Here is a 23,858-nt window from a genome sequence, read left to right on the forward strand (position 1 = left end):
TAGCCTGTTGCATCAATTTCACCCACCCAATTGTATAGTCAACAACCCAACAGTTGTTTTACAATTCTTGAGGGTGGTGTCGTAGCAGTGAATATTTTCTTTAGCACTACTCTGTGAGGATGCAAAAAAATACTTGGATGCACACAGATTACACTGCATGTGGGCATGGATTTGCACATCTCTCAGCATGTGCAGAGAATTTGTAAAAGTTTTAAGGAATGCTTGAATGTGGAGAGAAGTTATTAAGGAATATAATTTATCACCATGCTATTTTTAAATACCCCTAGTCAAGACAAGCCAGCTCAAATTTTTGTTCATCTACCATCCTGCAGAATCCAACTAAAGCATCCAAAAATGAAAATGCATTCCATTTTGTCTACATATCATTCATTCAAAACGTCTGGCCGACTTCAGCTTTAGCTTGACTAAAAGATAACGTGCAAGAAAACAATGTACTGTTTTGCTAGAAGGCTACTAATGTCGCCTATGAACTTTACCGTTTGTAAAATTGATTCTGTTATCAAAACCAAGTGAAGCAGTGAGTTGGTGTGTGAATAAAATAAAACACAATGGTGTGTGTTGTTATAGGGAAATAATCATCAACAGAGTGGTGTGATGCAATCTGATATGAAGCGCAATTGCTCTTTGCACCCCAAAGACGATTATTTTCCAAAAACAGCATGTCCTTACGTGTTTTATTGCTCTTATACCACAGCGGTTTCTCAATCCTTACATTTTTAAAAATGTATTAAAAAACAAAATGCATACAGTATAGTGATGCACTATAAGTGAACTTTTTTACTAACCAGCCTTTTATTTCTTTTCTTTTCTTTTCATTTCTTTTTTTTTTAACTCAAGAAAAAACATGCAGCTTGTCATGTTAGCAGCCAGTGCAAGCAAAGGCCTCTGTTGTGAAGACTCTTACTGACCTTTACAAAGCGTGGACACACAAACCTCGATCTATAAATGTTAAACGATGGACAGCTTCCCCATTTTAAGGGTTATACGGTTTTCTTTCTCTCTCTCTCTCTCTCTCTCTCTCTTTTAAATAACGACAACACTTTTTTATGTTTTAATTTATTTATTATTAGTCTTAAATCATGTGGATCATCCACCATACACAGTCCCTGTGACTGAGTCGTTACTATAGAAACAACATCATAGAACAGAGTGCGTTAATATAAACCTGGGATTTGAATTATAACCATGTTACAGCACACGAATCCTCACGTTCCTAATAAAGAATTTACCAGAGCTGTGGTATAAAACAGACTATTGCAGATTTAAGGTTTCTAACCTGCTGTTTATTGTAGTTATTGCAAATATCGTCCAACGTCACATCATTAACACCGCGTTCAGTCGAGTCGTCTGATTTGTTTTATGACTCAGAGCGAAAGTGGCAAATGTGTTCATCCCGGCAGAACAACCTAAAATGGGTGTCAGTAGAAAAATTAACCATTTTGTGTTAAAGCTTTGCTCACATTCACAGCTCAGAGCACGAACCCTTAATGTACACCAGAGATGACAAATGACTTTTTTTTCTTTCTTTCTTTCTTTCTTTTCTTCATCCTTTCTTGTAGTGATGCAATAAGAAGCAGTGGAGGATGCAGGTGGGGATCTTCAGAGCGATCTGACCGACAGCTAGAGACCTACACCGGTGAAGATCTAAATACATATCTGTTCTTCTTCAAAAAGAGTATCATTATAAGATACAAAGAAAGAAAGCAAAAGGACAGAATTCACTGTCAGCTGCTTGCAAACTTTCATTTATCGGCTCACTAGAGTGTCGACTCGTCATTTTTTTTCTTTCTTTCTTTTTGTTTGTTTTTTTAAGAAGATGATGCCACCAGAGACATAAGCCTCAGGAGTGCTACCCAGAGCATTTAAATGCATTTTTGTATGTCGATATTTACTAAACAAGACAAACATTTGTAGTTAAATATTTTATTTATTCTTTACTGGTCTGATTTGTGAGTTAGGCAGAGCAGCTTTTTTCTTTGATCATTGGACTCAAATAATCTGGATCTACAGTAAAGCCAAATCAATCCAGGGTCCATCCAGAACCATTTTTTTACACCAATCCTTCCTTCCTTCCTTCCTTCCTTCCTTCCTGTGGTCACCCTTGTGCTGCTTTATCCATTTGTCATCCCTCCATCTGAGGCTATGAGAGGAAGAGAGGAGACCCAGCTCAAACCATCATGCCAGAGTTGAGCAGAGAGGATGGCAGTTGGGCTGGCAATGTTCAAGGTAGGAATTCTTTCTTTCTTTCTTTCTTTCTTTCTTTCTTTCTTTCTTTCTTTCTTTCTTTCTTTCTTTCTTTTTAAATAGAACACCATGTTCAACCAAATTTTGCAAAAGTTTGACAGATATGTGTGTGTGTGTGTGTGTGTGTGTGTGTGTGTGTGTGAAAGTTTTATATCTAGTTTCATTAGGAAAATTGATATCTCATAAAAAACAAAAACAAAACAAAACTGAATATTGTATTTAAAAAAGAGGATCATCAGAAGTTTCTTTTAGGTTGCTGATATTAGCGATAGCAATAGATTTGGGTGCGTGTTAAATACTTAAAATAATTCTAAAAACACCACCACCACATTCACTGTTTCATTGCTATAATTGTTTGTTGTATACGTTTGTGTGTGTGTTTGTGTGTGTGTGTGTGTGTGTGTGTGCAGAAGAATAGAAATCTCCCAAACCTCATGCTCCCCAAATGACACTTTGTCTTGCTGCCTTTTTCCAGGTTTGAGTAATGAATCTAGAATCTTGTCCAGATATTTTAACAAAGTAGGTTAACAAGAAGAAAATGAAAGAGGGATGTAATAAATGAGCGAAACACCCGCTGGATTTTCTAACTTGTTTTCTTTTTTTCAGTACTAATAAAACTCATGTATAGTGAGAGAGGTGAGTAACGATTCATCAGCCAGCCTAAAACGTTTGATAACGTGTCTCTGTCTTCGGTCTCGTCTTTACTTATTAACGTAAGGTGACGGATTTGTTTTGCCCTTGTTCTAAAGGGTCAGAAAAACTGCCAGTCACAACCGTCCTTGATTGACAATACCAGAGGGATTAAGGAAAAGAGAGTGAAAATGTCTTTCAAATCTTTCACTGCATTACTCGGAAAATCTGGTGGCGTGGCAACGAAGGTGCAAGTTGGCATGGCAACTGAACACTGGGACACCACAGAGACCTTGCGTGACATAACCGTTTCTGGTTCTTAAATGTTTTGGTGAAATTTGTCAGACATTTTGTTGCGGTTATGAAGATGAATTTTTGTGCAACGTAGAAAAATCAGTCCTCCGTAAGTGACACGCCACTCGATTAATGCCGACATTTTCTGCAGTGCAATCAAGCTGAATTAAGGATTTGCATTGGCATTTGTTGTATGGCACTTGAATTGATTATTTCCTAGCTTGTCGATTTTTTTTCCCTCTTCTGACTTCGGTCCACGTGGCATTGCTCAGGGCTCATATAGGGTCAATATACTGTAAAGCTCCAATTTACACTTTATCAAGAAATATACATTAACACCTGCTTTGTTTTGTTTGTAACACAAAATAATTTGAACCAAAATTCAACAATTGTACAGGTTGTGCTAGTGTGTTTTAAAGGAGCATTTTCTTATTAAATCAAGCTGAATCTAATAACGTAGACAAGTAAAAGCTTGTAGTGAAAGCACTTAGCGTGCACATGGATGTGTTCACACAGTGCACTCACCTGTGTTATGGTTTATCACTTCATTAGTGTGCACCTCTCTCTACTTTCAAAACAATTAGAAGAACATTTGGCTTCGTTTCTTGTGGTACAAGGACGAGGTCCAGCTCACACAGGGTCTTTCTGACAGTGGTTTATTATAACGGCTTCTGAATCCATTGCGCACGATGCTAGTAAATGTTTCAGCATGGTTTGTTGTAATGTTTTTTAATTGCTACTGGACATTTATTCGAGAACAACAGCTCTATCACAGGCTTTTGGTGGCTGGCTATCGACTTTATTCAGCTTTAGTTCACTGAGATGTAAAAATAGAAAGAATAAAACGCTCGTTTATTCGAATCATCGGCCGTCCTCCTTGTGATAATTTCCACATAATCTTTTAAAAAACTATTTAAAAAAAACGTGTTCTGTATCTTCAAATTTACTATTTGGTTTATTTCATTTCTACATTTCTGCCTTTGTTGTATGTAGATTTTATTTCAGGCCCATTTTCTTTAATATTTTATTAATATGTTTCCATTAAGCCTTATTATTTTGAAGCACACTCACCCTGAAATGTTTACCTTATTAAAAACTCTCATTGACTATATTGAGAACATTTATATCTGGATGGTTAATCATTTTTCTTTTCTATTAAAATAAACCAAGCAATGCTTTTGTCTGATATTTTTAAATTTACTGATAAAATTTGTCCAAGGAAGTATTTATCATCCTGCCAACAATCTTGTAGTATTTAATTAGAGAATTTTGATTGAGATCTTAAATCGAATGTTACTTTTGTTATTTAGTTTTCACAATGTTCTTTGTTCGCTTATTAACTGGATTATATTATTATACCTCGGTGCTAGTTAGTCATTTCCATCCCACCTACAATTAGTCCAAAATGCCGCTGTGTGACTATTGACAGTTTTCCAAGAAAAGAGAAGATATGACTCAGGTTCTAGCTTCCCTCCTGGTTTTTCATTTCATTTCAGGATTCAGTCTAAAGTTTTATTATATGCTTTAAATTATCCCAGATGCTTATTCTTTTTTATACTGGCAGTTTATTCTGTCCATTCACATTCTCTAGCTCGCTCTTGTCCTTCAGTCTGTGTTAACGCTTAACGGTGTTCATGCTCTTAAAATAGCAACACTGAGGCTTTAGGAATAATCTTCCCATTTACCTCAGGAGCATCGTCACAGTTTAAACTCTTTAAGTTTCGGCTCATTTTTATTTTCAGGCTTGTTGAATGTATGCTCAATGACCTACAGTACGTGTGCATGCTAAATCGATTTCTTGTGTTTTGACGATCAAATTAAATTTATTAAGCATTCTGATGATCATGTCATTAAATATACTAAGTACCTAAAATTGATTTTCTGTCTTCATTAAGAAGCCTCCTATTCTGACGCGTAGCACCCAGTCATTGCCCTATGAGTCCTGTTCTAACGCTGAATGAACAGCAGACATTGCTGGTGTTTACCTCATTAGCTTAAACTGTTTGGTGTGTGATGATGCATGTAAGTGTCTGTGTGTTTGTTTCTCTGATTGTGAGAGACAGAGATAACCTGTTCTCTCTTGATCGATGGAGTATGTGTCTGTGTCAGCAGGGGAGATGGACTGATAGACACGAAGGTCATTATCCACAACAACTGGGCTCATTCAAGCGAACAGAACAACATTGACCAACCTATTAAGGGGATTTAGGTTAGACTGTGTGTGTGTGTGTGTGTGTGTGTGTGTGTGTCTGCACACTTCTGTACAGGTTGTGCTAGTGTGTTTTAAAGGAGCATTTTCTTATTAAATCAAGCTAAATCTAATAACACAGACAAGTAAAAGCTTGTAGTAAAAGCACTTAGCGTGCACATGGATGTGTTCACACAGTGCACTCACCTGTGTTATGGTTTATCACTTCATTAGTGTGCACCTCTCTGTACCTTCAAAACAATTAGAAGAACATTTGGCTTCGTTTCTTGTGGTACAAGGACGAGGTCCAGCTCACACAGGGTCTTTCTGACAGTGGTTTATTATAACGGCTTCTGAATCCATTGCGCACGATGCTAGTAAATGTGTTTCAGCATGGTTTGTTGTAATGTTTTTTAATTGCTACTGGACATTTATTCGAGAACAACAGCTCTATCACAGGCTTTTGGCGGCTGGCTATCGACTTTATTCAGCTTTAGTTCATTGAGATGTAATAGTAACAGTGATTGTTTCAGATTTAAAATATTCTTTTGAATTGTTAATGTATTATCGGTCTCTGAATTAGGACCTTACAGAAGGTTGTAGTGGGAAATATGACAGCTTGTCTGAAAACACAACAAATGTATCTGTGAATCTATATATAAAGAATAAAACACACTAAGTTATAATAGAATAATTAATGATGAGATGGTGTGAGGGGGTTACTGTTTCTTCTCCAAAGATAATGTTCTTATAACAGCTCATAGCAGAGAGATTTAAGGAATGATGCACATTTTATCCATATAAAGTAACATTCATTCATTCATTCATTCATTCATTCATTCATCTTCTACCGCTTATCCGAACTATAAAGTAACATTCATAAATAAAATTGGGACTTAAAGGGACCACTTTAGTAACACTAGAGACTCCTTGTGGATAAAATATTCTTAAAAAATAGACGTTGTACATCCTATTACCATATAAACATTAACACTAAACACTAAACTTGTTCACTAAACATGTTCAGAAGCCATACCCCACACTGCATTATGACACAGTGTATAAATAATGAAGCTATAAGTCATGCAGTAACTGCAGGCCTGCCATGAGTCACCTTTGCTAAGTTAATGACATACTGTTTTGGTTTAGGAAGTTACATTCAATATAAGGACATCTGATTTCTGCCGGGGGGCACGGTGGCTTAGTGGTTAGCACGTTCGCCTCACACCTCCAGGGTCGGGGTTCGATTCCCGCCTCCGCCTTGTGTGTGTGTGGAGTTTGCATGTTCTCCCCGTGCCTCAGGGGTTTCCTCCGGGTACTCCGGTTTCCTCCCCCGGTCCAAAGACATGCATGGTAGGTTGATTGGCATCTCTGGAAAATTGTCCCTAGTGTGTGATTGCGTGAGTGAATGAGAGTGTGTGTGTGCCCTGCGATGGGTTGGCACTCCGTCCAGGGTGTATCCTGCCTTGATGCCCGATGACGCCTGAGATAGGCACAGGCTCCCCGTGACCCGAGGTAGTTCGGATAAGCGGTAGAAGATGAATGAATGAATGTTTTCTGCCACTATTTTGGAGATTCCTTTTCATTGATTTTCAGTAAGTCTCATTTTCCAAGTGTCCATTGCTTTCTGTCAGTGAGTTTCTGACTTTGTGAGGCACTTTTTTTCAGAGTTTGGCACATATCGTCATTGTTCGGTTAGATAGCACTGGTGTAGCAGAACAAAATCTCAGAAACATTTACCTCTGCTTGTCTTATCTATTTGTTTTCAGAGCATAGGCATTTAGAGCATTGGTTAGTTACACCTAATGGTTAAGGTGTAGGGCTTATGATCGGATGGATACGCGTTTGAATGCCAGATGCACCAAGCTGTCACTGCTGGGCTCCTCAGCAAGGCCCTTAACCCTCAGTTGTATAAGATATGAGAAAATTGTTAGTTGTTCTGGGGAAATTGGGCTTTATTTTGGGGGAATTTATGGGTCACTGGTTAAAAAGACAGTGATCAGATTCCAGAGTTGGAACCAGTCACACGAATTCATTTCAAAGTAAAGCCCTTCTGAATAAAAGTGAATGTAATTAATATTGTAATTAGTCATAGTTATGTCCCATGGTAATATCTGTAGAATTAAAAACGATTCACTTCCATTGGTGGCCACAGATCAAAAGAACAATAAGTAAGATGTGTAAAGATGATTGGGAACATAATCACTTGTTGTAAGAATCCCAACTCAATATTACAATCAGTCAATAATTAATGTCCCAAACGACATACTGCTGCTCCTGAGTGACCAGACTCCAGTTAAAACTGTGCGAGAGTTTGAGAGTGTGATTAGGAATAGACCAATATTTCTTGATATCCATGTGTTGATGTTCATTTGGACTTAACTAGGAGAACAGCTTGCTAATTAATTACCCATGACCTTTGGGGAAAGCAGGAGCAGGTGTGATACCATTTGATTGGTGGAGGTAGAAGCAGGCCATCACCAAAGAAGGGAAAGGAAGGGAAAGGAAAGGTCCTTCACCCAAAAACCTACTTCTCAAGCCTGACGAGTCGGCCTTCTACCCAGTAAGGTAGAAGAATATTTAACATCAATCACACATACATAAGTAATTAGCCCACATAGATGCATCTAGTCCACATCTATGTGGACTAATTACGTATGTATGTGTGATTGATCTTAAATATTCTTCTACCTTACTGGGTGTGTGTGTGTGTGTGTGTGTGTGTGTGTGTGTATGCATTTATTTCTTTACATCACCCATGTTAAAGTCATCACTTAACACTTACAATCAGCTTTGTACTTATCACATTTCTTTCTTCAATACATTAGCAAATTTTTACCATCATTTTTTTACTTCAAGAATTTGATATGATTTAATTTTTCATTAAATAGAAATATTGCTTGTTATGCTTTTTCTCCCAAGCTGCAGCTGAACTCATTTGACACTGGATAAAATTTGCGATGGGTTTTTTTCTTTTTAAACAAAGTGTTTGATGCATAATTTATTGATTTGCCAGGTAGAACAGACTAGAGATCGGGATTTACTGAAGAAATGTTTGTGTTTGCTCCAGAAATAATGAAATATACAGACAAATACAGCAGTAAGCATGCTTACATTCACAGATCTACAGTACAAATCAAACATGCACACACAACCCCAGCACATGTAGTCAAACTTTACCGACTAACAGACACAAACTCAATGATCCTGGTTCAATGGTTCTTAGGAGATTTTGGACTCTTGTTCATTTTGCCTTCATTTCACCATACATTTGGTTTCAGGTTAGTTTTAGTGTTAGGACTCTAGTGTTAGGAATTTTACTCAACATTAATCTATGCCAAAAAGTTAATGACTGAACTGAAACATAATTTTACCAAACAAATTAAACCACCATCATGATCCGATTACAAAATACATACATATATATACATATATATATATATATATGTGTGCTGGGTTTCTCTTTGCTATCACTGGAGATTCAGTAACGAGTCTCTCTTGTTGCATTTAGCTTTCAAGTGCGTCACACATAATTCTTCTAAAATCCCTTAAGAGAAACAGAATAAAACAAGAAAGAATCATTACATTTTTTCTAAAGGTTTAAGAAGACGATCCCTAAAAAAGCCTTGATTTTCTTTACAACTGCACCTGCTGTTTAGTTTACTGAGTCAGTGCTGTTTTTTTTTAGTTGCAATCAAATTAAAACCCCATTTAAGTAAAAGCGGATTGAAATCTCTTCTCCAAATAGGTCTGTGCTCCAAAAAGGTCTCTGCTGCACCCCAGGCTGTTGTTCCACTTACTTGTCAGATAGCTGAAATGCAGTAATGTTCAAGCGTGTGTTATGTCTGAGGCTATATAAAGAGTTTCACATACAACATACAACAGCTAGCTTCAGCTAAACGTCTGCCAGGTCTACAGAGTGAAGAAAGGATGAACGGAAACAGGTCAGATCAACGTAATCTTCCCGAAGGCATAAATAATCTTTTCCCCATTGGTCCATTAAACTGCTCTACACCAGAAAGACTCTAGTGGATGAAGCAGTAGATCTTTTTAGTTCTAACAGTATTTTAAACAAAGTGTATGATGTCAGCAGCCATTTTATGAAAACCAGAATAAATACAGTGTTGATCTGTTTAGTGCTTGTAAAATGATTAAGCGTAAAATAGTAAAAGCACAGCAATTTTTAATTTAATAGTAAACATAAAGTGTTTGTCCTGATGATAAATCATGCTGAAAAGATTTGAATCATTTATTAAACAACACAATTATGCAATTTGTTTGATGACAGGAGACAAAATGTCATATGACTGTGATGTGTTTCATTCCATCATCACAGGCCTGGTCCAATAGAGTGTGTGTGTGTGTCTCTGTGTGTGTGTGTGTGTGTGTGTGTGTGTGTGTGTGTGTCCATGTGCCAGTATGGTCTTGTAGTCTGTTTTTCCGGCTGGTCAGATGAATACTATTTGCGATGAACAAACTCCCCTTAGGGCCAACTTTTCTGCACTGAAGCCAGTGAAGCCTCAGGGTTTAGACCATCTCTCATCCCCAGCCAATTAGGTCTTAGTCCTGGAACCGTTCTCTCATCTTCAGCCAATCAGGGAAATTAGGCCTTGGGCTTTGCACAAATGCATCCCTGATGAGTGAGAGTGTGTCATCAAGTGGAACAGGAAGGGACGTTATATGAGATATAAGACACCACCACAAGGGAGTGTGTGTGTGTGTGTGTGTGTGTGTGTGTGTGTGTGATTTATGGTAGTTTTCTCCACTCTGCTAGTGACATTTAAGCAGTGATAACTCTCAGCAGGTGTTGAGTGAGAACGTCAGCGGTCTTAGGAACAGATAAATGGATGCTGCACTTACATAACTTGAAGCATCAGACTAGTCTGAACACAACAGTGGACTTTTTGATGTTGTGCGTGTTTGATTTTTTGATGCATTTAATGGACATCGGATGTACTGTATCATCCGTATGCAACAAGGAACATCTTGTTTTATCTACGCTACGACTTTTAAACCTAGAGTTGTGTGTGTGGGCGTGTGTGCGCGTGTGTGTTTACTTCACAGACACACAGATTTTCTATATTGCTGTCACATGATGCTTTTGATGTCTCTCTCAGTTGTTCTACATATATGTATTAGTTACTAGGAGACATAAGGTTGTTAAATCTGCATGGCTGTATTAATATGGAGCTGTGTGTGTGTGTGTGTGTGTGTTAGAGAGAGTGTAGGAAGGCTCATTTGAATGGTTGCTATGGTTACAAACTGCTGCTAAACTGAAAGGCAAAAGCAAGTGGTGCATCTCTCTGCGTTTTCTGCTTTTTGTCTCATTCTTAAACAATTTTCTTCTATAAAAAAATCATTTTGTCATCTGTCCCTCAAACTATTTTTTTCACATGTGTTTTTGTCATGAATTGATTTATTATTATTATTATTATTATTATTATTATTATTATTATTATTATTAAGCCCTCTAATCCTCATTATTACTTCTATCTTTTTATGCCTTGTGACTATTTCTCATTTCGTTGTGTTATTAATTAAACTCTCATTTGGGCACAACATGTGCTTATTTCATTCTTCACGAGCCTTCACGTTTCTCTCTCTCTCTCTCTCTCTCTCTCTCTCTCTCTCTCTCTCTCTCTCTCTCTGTATCTCCTCACTGTTCTTTTCCTCCCACTCGCTCTCTTCTTCCCCACTTCCCTCGCTCCAGTCGTTCGTCTCCACAGAAGTGAACACATTTACAATTAGCATACGTACCTGCAATTAGCGCTGACAAACCTCCAATAATTATCCTGTAAGATCTGCCTTTCTTTTGGAGTAAACCCCCCACCTCCTACCCCAACCCCACCTCTTCATCCCCCACTTATCTTCTCCCTCCCCTCTTCTCCTCATCGGCCCTGTAGCATGTGATGTGTTTACACCAGACGCTTCACTTGCTTCTCCTTAAAACCATTAAGAGAGGTACTGTATACTGCCCCCCCCCCCATGCCACATTATCCATATGAGGACCTTCTATTCACATCATTATTAATGCAGCTAATTAATGCCATCACTTCCAAATCCATCAAATCTGAACAACTTCAACCTCCATGAAAGGGTCAAAAACCCCTGACCAGCTGAGACCAATGACCAGCTAACTGCCCCAGCCTTAACCTCTCTCTTTGTATTGATTTATAAAATAAAAGCTGCACGCTTGCTTGTGCATTTGTTGGTGACTAAATGTTTGCTTCTGCGTCGCTGCTAATGAGAATGTCAGGAAACAATAACAAGTTTCCTTCAGGCATTTGGAAAGGAACAGAAAAAAGGTGAAGAGAGAAAAAAAGAAAAGAAGGAAAGAAGGAAACAGTGAGTTCTGAGTGAGAGATGGTGTGGATTCTTCACCATCAGGATAAGATGGAAGGATATATACAGTACAGGAGAAATTTGTTTCTGTGTGCGTTCCTCATAGCATGCTAAAGATCGCAAAAATTGCAAAAAATATGCAATTAGAGCTTTTAAAGAATCGCCTGAAACAGTTGTTCTCAAACTGGGCATTAAAATCTATATGTGGAACAACTGCTTTATTTTTCATTAATATCCTTGAAAAACAGATTTTTACACACATTTTTACACACATTTTTACACACACTGCAAGGAAAATTCCGAGACATGACTTCCACTAGTAACCAACTAATGACTCAGATTAACAAATCAATTGCATTTACAGATGCATTTTTGCAGGCTGTATTTCAGAGCCACTGAGTACAAAAATATTTTGTTTCTTGTGCTTCTATTGCTGTACTTCACTGGTATTTAATAAATCACTTCAAAATAATAAACATTGTTTTTTTTTTCTTTAGATTCATGGGACCAAGGTCTTTATTATAGTATATGTTATTACACAATTTATAACATTATCACAAAACACGATGTCATTTCCATTGTTAAATGTAATCTAGTAGCTGCAGACATGAATCATAAATGTTATCTCTATTCTTCGGGACTGAGATAAAGACAACGTGTAAGGATTTTTTTTTTTCTTTTCAATTTCAGTAGTGCTTTTAAAACAGCAGTAATGTCTCGAGTCAAGCCAAAGGGTCCAAAGCGTGAACATAACACTAGGTTTAAGGAAAAAAGGGTTGAGTTTTCCGGCTAGGGCAAGGACTAATTTCCCATACCAGAAAAATGATCAAAGAAACTATCCACATTCATTTCCTAGCAACAAACTAGAAACTATACAACGTGCATTTGTGCGAAAACCATTTTTTTTTTTAACAGTTTCTTAAAAAAGTGTCACTGCTGTTTTGCAGTCCAAATGAAATATTCTGCAACGTATCATGAAGATATTGTGATATAATCCCCTGGTGTGTCATTCTGTCAACTGATCAACCAAATGGTGTCTCATTCTGTCTAAACACATTCAGTGTGTGCTACACGTTCGCATGCTGTCTCACTTTCTCTTTCTCTATCAACCTTTCTCTGTGTCTGTCGATGTCTTGTATCATCTGTCTGTCACACTCTTTCTCACTGCCCTTTCAAAAACGAAGCTCATTGTGCTTCACAATCAATTTCTTTTAGAGCTTTTATGTTAACGGTGTGTGCTTTGATTTTTTTTGTCAATACGCTGGCACAAAGTCTGAAACTCATGGCTCACTTCACATAAAGGATTTATTTCTTCTTTGCAACGCAATGCAAAGCAACCCATAAAAACAGTAACGAATGCAGACGCCTCACTTTAGAAGCAGTTCAACAAACCGTAAAGTAGAAGTATTACGTTTGTGGAATTTGAACGGTAATGTGTGACATCCTGCTTCGACTCATTAGAGGTGCGTTTTACTCTAATGGCTTGTAAAAAAAATCATTGTTTTATAATGCAGTTTTTGGAAATGGCTTAAAAAAAGAAAAAATAGCTTACAGAGATGGCTTATGTCAAAGTATCTGTCTTGATTTGTTTGAGTTCCTGTGCTTACTTGTTCAGTTCATTTCATTTCAGTTCTATTTAATTTGTATAGCGCTTTTAACAACGGACTTTGTCTCAAAGCAGCTTTACGGAACATAAGAAACTTTGATTAAAGATTAATATAATACTACAGTTAAAGATTAATATTAGACTTATATTTAAATGTGTTTGTATTTATCCCTAATGAACAAGCCTGAGGTGACTGAGGTGACTGTGGTGAAGAAAAACTCCATTAGATAGAAGAGGAAGAAACCTTGAGATTAACAAGACTCAAGTGAACCTCATTCTCATTTGGGTGACACCGGAGGGTGTGATTTATAATCTTTTATAAACACAGGAGAGTGTTATTATGAGTAATGTCCTTTCTACAGTCAGATACAGTTTGACAATTGTGTATTGATTAGCAGGTTGTTGTCCTCAAACACCATATGGAGTTCGCATCTTCTCTTTTAATGTCTGAATTCCTCATGAACCTAATCTGGTACATCTGTAGATGCTTCAACTTTGTGTGTGTGTATAAAACAAATCCAAAAAATCTTTTTCTAAAAAAAATCTTTCTATTACTATTTTTAGGCTAATATGTCTCATCAGCATGTGTAATTTATTTGATTATTACAGGCAAGTATTTTGACGTTTCTCTGTACTGAAGAAAGATCAAGTAATTTGCTCGACAATCAGTTCTAATGGAAAACAAATCGAAGGCGGCCAGCTGTTGAACACAATTTTATCAGATTCTTTATGAATGTCATGTTTCATGAATCCTTCAAAGAAAAGCGTATGTTAAGTGCGATCTAAATCTGACAAAAGAAAACAAGAAGTCTTTTATTACGGCAGTATTATTTCTGACTGGTTCGGTGGATATGAATTAACTAATAGAGAAATGCCCCAGATTCTGTCTGATGGTGGAAAGTTAGATAAAACTCTATTACACAGCTTTGGTTAGACATGCTCTCCATTATGGTTAGACATGCTCTCCGTTATGGTTAGAGTACAAGTTAAACTTAACTTTGCAGTTAATTGTGTGGAAATGCATTTGGTAATCACTCATTTTACAGATAGATACATATAGAGGTGGATATAAATTGTGGGTGGATGCTGAAGATTAACTGTTAGGACAGATGGTAAAGGAAATGTTAAATATAGAAATGTGCCAAATTTGACTTGTTACTAAATTTGACAGCATGTATGACAGAATTGTCTGAAAGCATTTGACGTTTCCATGGACCCTGTCCAAAACGTGTCATTAATTAGTAGTGAAAGCTAAAGAAGAAAAAAGCATATGACACATTTTTCTAAAATCTCCCTGTCTTTCTTTTCTCCAGGGACTGCGTCTTCACTTCACTGCCATGCTTGTCAGCCTCAGCCTCTTTCCCTCCTTCCGCCGTACCCTCTCCACGCCCTCGGTCCTCCCTTCACCTTCCAGACTCTCTCTTCTGTTTTTTGTGCTCCTCCTGACGTTGCTCCTATTCCCAGCTTGCGAGTCACGACGAGGCGGTGGAGGCATGGCTGGGGGCGTGGCCACTGGCAACATCATTGGGCCTCCCCATTACTCACCACCAAATCCGGTGGCATCAGTGCCCAAGTTGGCGCAGGGCCTTAGCATTGCTGTGGTGCTTGTGGGCAACTCGAGTGAGGTGGTGCTGGCTGAAGGCCTGGAGAAGGAGGATTTCCTGCATGTACCGCTGGCACCCAAGCTCGACCTGGTCACCATGAATGAAACTGACCCAAAAAGCATCATCACGCGCATATGTGCGCTCATGTCCCGCCACTGGCTCCAGGGTGTTGTGTTTGGAGATGACACCGACCATGAGGCCATCGCCCAGATCCTTGACTTCATCTCAGCGCAGACCCACATCCCAATCCTGGGCATCCGTGGAGGCTCCTCGATGATCATGGCTGCCAAGGTAACATCTCCTCTCAAGCATGTCTTTTTCTCTATTGTTATCTCTCAACCACATGCACATTTCCTGATAAAATATGCATGTAACACGGAAAAAAACATCATCTGGCAAATCTTTTTCTGGTTTTTCCCTGTGGGAATTCTTTTTGTCTCTTTCTGTTACTTTACACCACCTTTTGGACTCATGACTTTTTTGAGTTCTGTCCAATGCCTCGTTGGAGTTTTTAGAAAAGGTGGGGTAAGAACACACTTATCATAGTGACACTTATTTAAGTACAGGTCCAAATTGTGTTTGTGAAACATCTGATTTCTTCTTTTGTACAAAATGAACAGCTGAATAATTGCATTACTGCACTGGCTTCATAGTTGCTGGATAAGACTCAATACCCATGTGGTGAAAATACAGATGTGGTGCAAGTACAAATCCTTCTGAATGAATAAAGATCCTTTGATATGATTAATTAAGTCTACTTGAATCGCATTGGAGTAATGAACCTCTCAGAGAGGAGACAATGAGGTCAGATTTAGAATGACCACCATTTTTATACTCTTCTTCTCTGATTGCGTCCTCTTCCTCTTCCCGTCTCTCGTATTCCTTCTATCTGTCTTCTTTTCTTGTGCTGATTCTTGTCCTCTCTCTCTCTGTCTTTTGGTCATTCTTGCATTATACAGTATTTGTTTTTGTTGCCTTTTTGGCTTCTTCTCCTCTCTTTACTTCAGCCTCTGTCTCTGTGGGTTTCTCTGTTTTTCTATTTGTCTTCTTTTTCATTCATTCATCTTCACTCACTGCTCTATCTTGCTCAGGGTCACTGTGATTTCTACATCACTCACTGGGATCTCTCTTGCTCTTTTGGTCTCTCTCTATTTTTCCATCTGTCTTATCTCTTTTGTTCCCCCTACCTCTTCTCTCCTTTGGTGTCTCTTTCTAGACATGAATAATGTTGTGTTTTTTATTCAGAGCAATCGCCAAGGTGATTGCTCAATTGCACCAGTTGGTGAGTGTCATGTGATAAAGTGATCCAGACTGTCCCAGTGTCCAACGTGTCAAGGACTCTTTTATCTGGTGCAGAGATCATGGGTAACATGGCTCAAAGGAGATTGAACTAAGCACTTTGAAGTCGAAAGCTGAAGATGTGCCGTGTTAGGTAGTAATGCGATGGGCTCATGGGCTCAGTATTAGTATTCCTGTCACTTCTGCTATTACCAGTACACTGCTGCCTTTTGCACCAACAGACTTTGATGAACGACAGCAAAAGAGAATGAAGAAAAGAAAAAAAGTCAAAGTGCAAGTGGTAAACAGGGAGGAGAAAAGAGAGAGAGAGAGAGAGAGAGAGAGAGAGAGAGAGAGAGAGAGAGAGAGAGAGAGAGAGAGAGAGAGAAGGCCATACTAAAGGAACCGGTATTGTTATTACCCTGGAGAAAGCAGGGGAATAAATAAAAGCAGCGACAGAAAGAGAAAAGAGTGCAGAAAGAAAGGAAATGTCAGCAAGACTTTTAGCAAATGCCACCAACTGATAGAGTGGGAGTCAAATACAGTTGTTTTGTCATTCTGGAGAAAAAGAATGGGACCCAGGTGAAATAAATAAATAAATAAATACACACATATGGAAGAAAAACCCCGTTGTCTCAGCATGAGTCTTAATCGCGATGCTGAGACATCACTGGACCAACCGATCCGTCGTATTCCAATAACAAAGTCCGAAATAAAACACGACCTGGAATAATGTTATAATATTCAACACTAGGGTAATGTGAGTGATGAGACCACCAGCAAAGCAGAATCACTGCTACCATCTCAAAGTTGATTATTTTTCTATAAAAGCATGCCAAAGAGTTTTATAATGACATTTGCTGAGTAACAATTAACGGGTTTTGATTTATTAATGAACTACACATCATCCTTACTTTATAACCATTGATGTCAAGTTAGTTCTTATCACGGCTGTATTATAACAACGGTAAACAATTTTCTCTTCTTGTTTCTAGTTTTTTCCTGCTTGTTAATAATGACACAAAAAAATGGTCAAGCAACTAGAAAGTGTAATTACCAATCCATTACAAATTTCACACTTCAATCATGTAGCAAATCCGCCATAAAATTCGAGATTGATACCGAACAATAACGTATTAGAATGAGCACAATATAATCCTGAGATTTGATTTATAGCCAGCGTTAGTTAGAGCTACCTTCCAACCAATCAGATCCTAGGATTCAGCATAAATACCTCCTTTATTATGCCATTCTTATTTATGCCATATTATGCCATGTTATTTATGCCATTCACCGTGGCATAAATAACATTGTGTAATAATTGTGATGTTACTTCATTCTTTTATCACAGTCTATAATCTTTCAGTTTATATCTAATCTAATCTAATAATTCTATAAGTACTTTTATAGCTCTCCTCATACAGGACAAAAAAACTTCTTATTAAAGAATAAAGTCTTATAATAATATTACACAGAGTCATATATTGAATTGGACCTTGAATATGATAGAAAATATCTATATTTAGGATACAACATAACATGTATAGCATAATATTTGGTTTTCTTTGGTGGAGAAAGTCACATAATCACTCATACTTTATCTTGTCTACCACTGTGATACATGATGGCTATTACTGCTCATTCATTTATTCTCTGTGGCATGGAGTCGTGTTGTCTTTAGCTTAGAATTAAAGTCTTACACCTCTAAATGACGCCATTGTTATATTGTTGTTGTTTAGTCACGTGCTGTAGTTTCAGTAATTAGCTTATACATTCATTGATTTTGTAGCTAGTTGTTTTTTTTTTGGTCTTGTCTTTTTCCCTCCTTCCTTGCTTTTTAAGTCAAGAAGCTTTTATTGTTATAGTGTTGTACACAGTGAAATGAGACAACATTTCTCCAGGACCATGGTGCTACAAAAAATGTCGTAATGCTACATAAAACAATACAGTGCTAAGGACCTAAAGTGCATCGTGTGCAAACAGTGTAAGACAAAATACAATATAAAACACTACAGGACAAATACATATAAAGTATTAAAATGTGATCTGCAAAATCGTATGCAGAAATCATCCAGGAATCGTTAAACAAATTACTGAAGGGTGCTGATGAGCATGAAGAAACCTGGTCCTTCTTACCCGGTGTGCAGTGGTAAATTAGGATGGTGCATCAAAGATGGCTGCCATGGAAATGCTAGTCAGGGAAAGTTGGTGCTTGTTTTAAGTTCTACAGTGAGATGATATAGTTATCATCTTCCTAAAAAAACCCAAGCTCTTGATCTAAGCAGCACCTGTGGATATTTCTGGCTGTGGGAAGTAACACGGTATACATTTGTTGTTAATTAAGCTTTCATTCAGCTGATTCTTCAGACTTACTATATACCAAAATAAAAAAAAATCTTAGTTTTCTGATGACTACATTTTTAAAAAATCTGGTGATCAAGAAGTCAAACTCAATTCCTAATAAATGTAACATTATCAAATGTGACAGCAAAAATGAGACCAAATACTGGATACTATAATTTTATCATTACTGTACATAAAGCCATTTGCAGTGAGCTGTTTCTGTTTCTCTACCTTGTAACTTTGCACTCAATCATATAGTATATACACCTATCTATCTATCTATCTATCTATCTATCTATCTATCTATCTATCTATCTATCTATCTATCTATCTATCTATCTATTTATTTATATATATAAATATAACTTCTGGGTAGGGGGGGCACGGTGACTTAGTGGTTAGCACGTTCGCCTCACACCTCCAGGGTTGGGGGTTCGATTCCCACCTCCACCTTGTGCGTGTGGAGTTTGCATATTCTCCCCGTGCCTCGGGGGTTTCCTCCGGGTACTCCGGTTTCCTCCCCGGTCCAAAAACATGCATGGTAGGTTGATTGGCATCTCTGGAAAATTGTCCGTAGTGTGTGATTGCGTGAGTGAATGAGTGTGTGTGTGTGTGTGCCCTGCTATGGGTTGGCACTCCGTCCAGGGTGTATCCTGCCTTGATGCCCGATGACGCCTGAGATAGGCACAGGCTCCCCGTGACCCGAGGTAGTTCGGATAAGCGGTAGAAAATGAGTGAGTGAGTGAGAACTTCTGGGTAAATGCATTTCATTGTATTCTGCACAACGAAGAAGTTGAATCTTGACTTGAACGTGTTATATAACATTTGAGAGATTAGGATTTAAAGATGTAACTTTTTAAGACTTTCTTTGGTGAAAGAAGCACTAAATTATTAACTAAAATCAGGGTGTGACGTAAAGTAGACGTAGTTTAATTTTGTGAACCTTTCTTGTGCTTTTTGTTCATTTTAGTAAATTTAAAAGCTCATCATTTTCTACTTTAATAAAGAATTTGGATTTAAGATTCATTTCGATGAGTAATCGCACATTGAGTAAAATCTTTTGAAATTTTAGGACTTTTACCATCCATTTATTTTTAAAATGATAAAATGTTGCATAAACAGGACTAATAAAAAATCTTTTAGTAAAATTGTGTGTAAATGTTTTGTAGGCCAAACAAATTGTGTGTGTGTTTTGTTGATAAATGTTTCACTTGAATGAAACTTCCATGCAGCTTATTTACTGTAAATGATGGCCACAAGACTCCATAAAAGCCAAAGCTCACAAAGAGCAAGGAAAAAGGCCATGAACGAGTGCCTCTTGAATGTAGCACATACTAAATCTTTCAGTAATGTAGCTCAGCCACTGCAGCGCATCAGCTTCCACAGACACACTAAATCTACTTCCTTTCCTACAGTAACATCACTTTTGTCCTAATTGAACTGCACGCCTCATTCGTTTTAAATCATGGTTTAATTTTCGATTTTTTTTCAGGTTATTAATATAAAAAGTAAGAATTACACAATATTTGTGTTTAATCTGTTTAATCGTGACTGTGAGCTGTACAAACAGTAGACGTATCTCCTGCTAATAACAGGATTCCTTACATGCTACGATCATTTTCCCAAACTAAAAGTATATTGATTAGATGAGTAGATTTCTTAGGAACAGAATTGTTCATGAACTTGTTTTTATGAATAAAATCTACATATCCAGCTTGATAAATGAGGTCCAATTTGTTCAGTTAGTATATTGTCAAACCTTACAATCCCTTGTTTTTTTTCCCATTCTTGCCTACATTCATAACTATCTCTCAAACCTTGTTCTCTGCCAGATTCCTCACAGTAGCTTTGATTACAGCTTTGTACTGTAATACCTGGCTGGCATTCTCTCATCTGGTTTCATGATGTTTCCACCTGGGACACATTTCCAGCAGCTTTCACGAAGTGTCCACACATGTTATGCGCTTGTTGATTGCTTTTCTTAACGAGAATTGTAAATGAAAAATACTTGCTTGGTGACATTTAAAAATATCATCCCACTTAGAGACATGTGAGAGTTGTGCATGTGAGTATCATGTCAATGAGGATAGTCTGTATGTACAGTACAGTACAGTATACAGTATATGTGGGAGAAGGTGAGAATAATTACATTGTACTGTATAAACTGCTGGTTTTCCAGTTTTCCTGGTTTGCTTTCTATTTCTATCAGGGTACAGTATGTTGACATACACTGACGTACAACCCATTATCATGTTCCAGCAAATATACCTTCTGTACTTTTTCTACAGTTTAGCTGTAGCGTTTCAGATTTTTGAGCTGAGATCTTCTTGAAAACGACGCTTTTATGCTCTGTTTGCAAAATGAGAAAGGCAACGTGAAAAAAAGCTTACTTTTGCTTCATATCAGCTCCAAATGGGTGACTTGATAATTCGCAAAACTTAATCTTGTGAACCAATAGAAGCCTTGACAGAGAAGTGTTGTCTTTCGGGGGGCAATAAAATCTGTCAATCATAAATTTTTATGAACTCATCATTCAATTTATATTTCTGTTGAACGATTAATGACTTCTTTTTAGTGACCAACAACTGACGCTCCATGGATTTGCCTGTTGTTTTAGATGTTTTGAGTTAGAATAGAATAAAATTATTTATTATTTTTTATTTATTACCACACAGTGAAATTCTTTCCTCTCATATCTCAACTTTTTGAGGTTGGGGTCAAAACACAGGGTCAGCCATAATACAGCACCGCTGGAGCAGTAAGGGTTAAGGGCCTTTCTCAAGGGCCCCACATTGTCAGCTGGGGCTTGAACCCTGGTCCTCTGACCAACAACCAAGAGCCTTAACCGCTTCAGCCTTAAAAAATGCCTTGGAAAGATTTAGACAATTATAATTAATTAATAAAAATTCAGCACAATGAAATTGATAATAATAGATGTATTTCATATAAGGCATAATATTAGCTATATAACATGTACATAAATCTACAGTATAGGAATTATACAACACCCAAAATAAATCTGACTAACTACAATCTTTATATTCTTACAGTATATGCTGTTACTCCTCCTTATGTCGTAGAGTATATGTTTATTTTACATTTATCAGTTGAATTCTTTCACTACTTCAGTATAACAGAACAAACCAATTGAGTTTTAATTGAATGTATTTTTACAGATTAAAATAAGTCATATGAATGCTACTAAAAAGAGATGGAGAATATGGAGATTGGGAAAGAGGAGGGATAAACCTGCCATCTGGAGACAGAGATGGGTAGATTAGGAGCACACTGTACACTCAGAGAGAGAGAGAGAGAGAGAGAGAGAGAGAGAGAGAGAGAGAGAGAGAAGGAAAAGAAAGAAGAAGGGGGTGTTATGAAACGAAGCGAACTGTGGGGGTGTGAAATAAAGGAAGCTTCTCAACATGCAATTACAACATGTTTAAGTTTGCAAAAAGAGATTTTTTTTAAGCGGATCGGGAGAAGGAGGGCAGAACCTAAGCATGCATTGGAGTCATCATCCGGGCGCACAGATAGATGCAGAGGAAGAGAAAGTGAGATGAGAAGGAGGCACAGGAAGCTGAGAGAAAAGGAGCACAAACTCAGAAAAAACATGCGAGAGAGTAGCTGCAGTTGGGAGATGCAGATGGAGAGTGAAAAAAAGCATGTGAATAAAAGAGATAAAGAGAGAGAGAGAGAGAGAGAGAGAGAGAGAGAGAGAGAGAGGGACATTGAGGAGGAGGGAGATCTGTGACATGCCACAGGAGGAGGTAGTTAAATAGAGGGGATTGAGGAGTGTTTTCAACCCTGTCTTTTTCTTAATAATTACCTCTCTCTCACTCCCCCTCTCTCACACACACACTCACACACTAGCACTGTGGGCTGAATCGGTTACCATGGCAACCAGTGGCACATACATTTCTATATATATATATGTAAAAGGATGCTGGGAGAGGGAGAGAGAATGTGAAAAAGCAGAATGGAGCTGAATTGCAGCTGATACGGTAGAAGGAGAGAGAGGGTATTTGTTGAGGGAGATGGGGTGTGTGTGTGTGTGGGGTGGGGTGGCGCTTCAGGTGTTGATAGAGAGGCAGATGACATGTCAAAAGGGATGAACACACACACACACACACACACACACACACACACACACACACACACACACACACACACAAAATAAAGTAATAAAAAAACAGTTAACAACAGATTAACATAAAGGAGCATAATTCATACATAATTCATTAAAAAAGCCATTTTGAATTAAAAATAACTCTTACATCATCATTGCAGTATGTAACTATTATAAATTCATTGTGCGCTCTAATGCACAATGTGTAATCCTAAAGCACAATGATTCCTCATTATTACCGTACCCGAGAGACTCTCCTGATCTGAAGTCCAACATCTTGTCATAGTCCATTCTTATTTTACTCACATTCCAGTTTTTCTTACTGTAAAAGTCTCTGTACCAGACTGGAAAGCCTTAATTTAGTCAACCAGATCAATGACGTCTGTAGAGAGACATCAGAAACACAGGTCACGTGTGCATCCCAGGAGAAACCCACACTCTCATTTAGACCTTGGTTCAAAAATGTTTATGACAAGGAGCAAACTTATAGATAAAAGCTAAAACAAACTCCAAACCTCTGTTTAGAATGACATTCTGCTTCTCTGAGAAACATTTCTAATTTCTTGATTCATATTCTCTTTCAGTGTAAATTTCTTATTAATTTGGGAAATCAAAATCCTCACCCCTGCTCTGTGATAAATCACTAACACTTAGCGCAGGTGAGGATACCATCAACAAAACTAATAACTGTGAGGAGCCATTAATCACTTCTACATCATCTGCATATAAAGATGATGTAACATTCTCTAGCTTCTGTGGTTACTTTGAAACCTTTCGGTGAAATTGCGAATTCCCTGAGAAAGCTGAGAAAGTTCAACTATCCAAAGCCTTTTTTTTAACGAAAACAAACGTTACGGAAACATTATGCCTTATGCATATTGTTTTAATTCAGATTTCAAATAGTAAATGTCTGTTAGATGAGGATGAGGTTTGAAATATTTTCCTGATAGGGGGATGTTATTGGCTATTAAGTCGTACTGATTATTCAGCAGCGTGTATGGGACTCTCTGTTCAAGCAGTTCCAGAATCTCAATAAGCAGTTGTCATTTTGGTTAATGTGTAGGTCTAATAATCACAATGGCATGAGTTCAAATCTCAGCATAAGCAAGCTGACGCTGTTGGGCCTTCAACTGCATCTTGTCTAAACGTGTGAATGGTAGCTGCCAAACTGCTACCCCTGGG

The 23,858-nt window shown here is 37.7% G+C and overlaps 1 protein-coding gene across 1 annotated transcript in view; it reads left to right on the forward strand.

The window, feature by feature from the left end:
- Positions 1 to 23,858, forward strand: part of grin2bb (glutamate receptor, ionotropic, N-methyl D-aspartate 2B, genome duplicate b) — a 103,443-nt gene that overhangs the window by 2,928 nt on the left and 76,657 nt on the right. Inside the window, exons 2-3 of the mRNA XM_060860816.1 lie at positions 1,581 to 2,247; positions 14,639 to 15,220. Coding sequence (XP_060716799.1) covers positions 2,221 to 2,247; positions 14,639 to 15,220 — 609 coding nt within the window. The 5' untranslated portion in view covers positions 1,581 to 2,220. The remainder of the gene's footprint in view (positions 1 to 1,580; positions 2,248 to 14,638; positions 15,221 to 23,858) is intronic.

The sequence above is a fragment of the Tachysurus vachellii genome, chromosome 24 (assembly GCF_030014155.1).
Source record: "Tachysurus vachellii isolate PV-2020 chromosome 24, HZAU_Pvac_v1, whole genome shotgun sequence".
Classification (NCBI taxonomy): domain Eukaryota; kingdom Metazoa; phylum Chordata; class Actinopteri; order Siluriformes; family Bagridae; genus Tachysurus; species Tachysurus vachellii.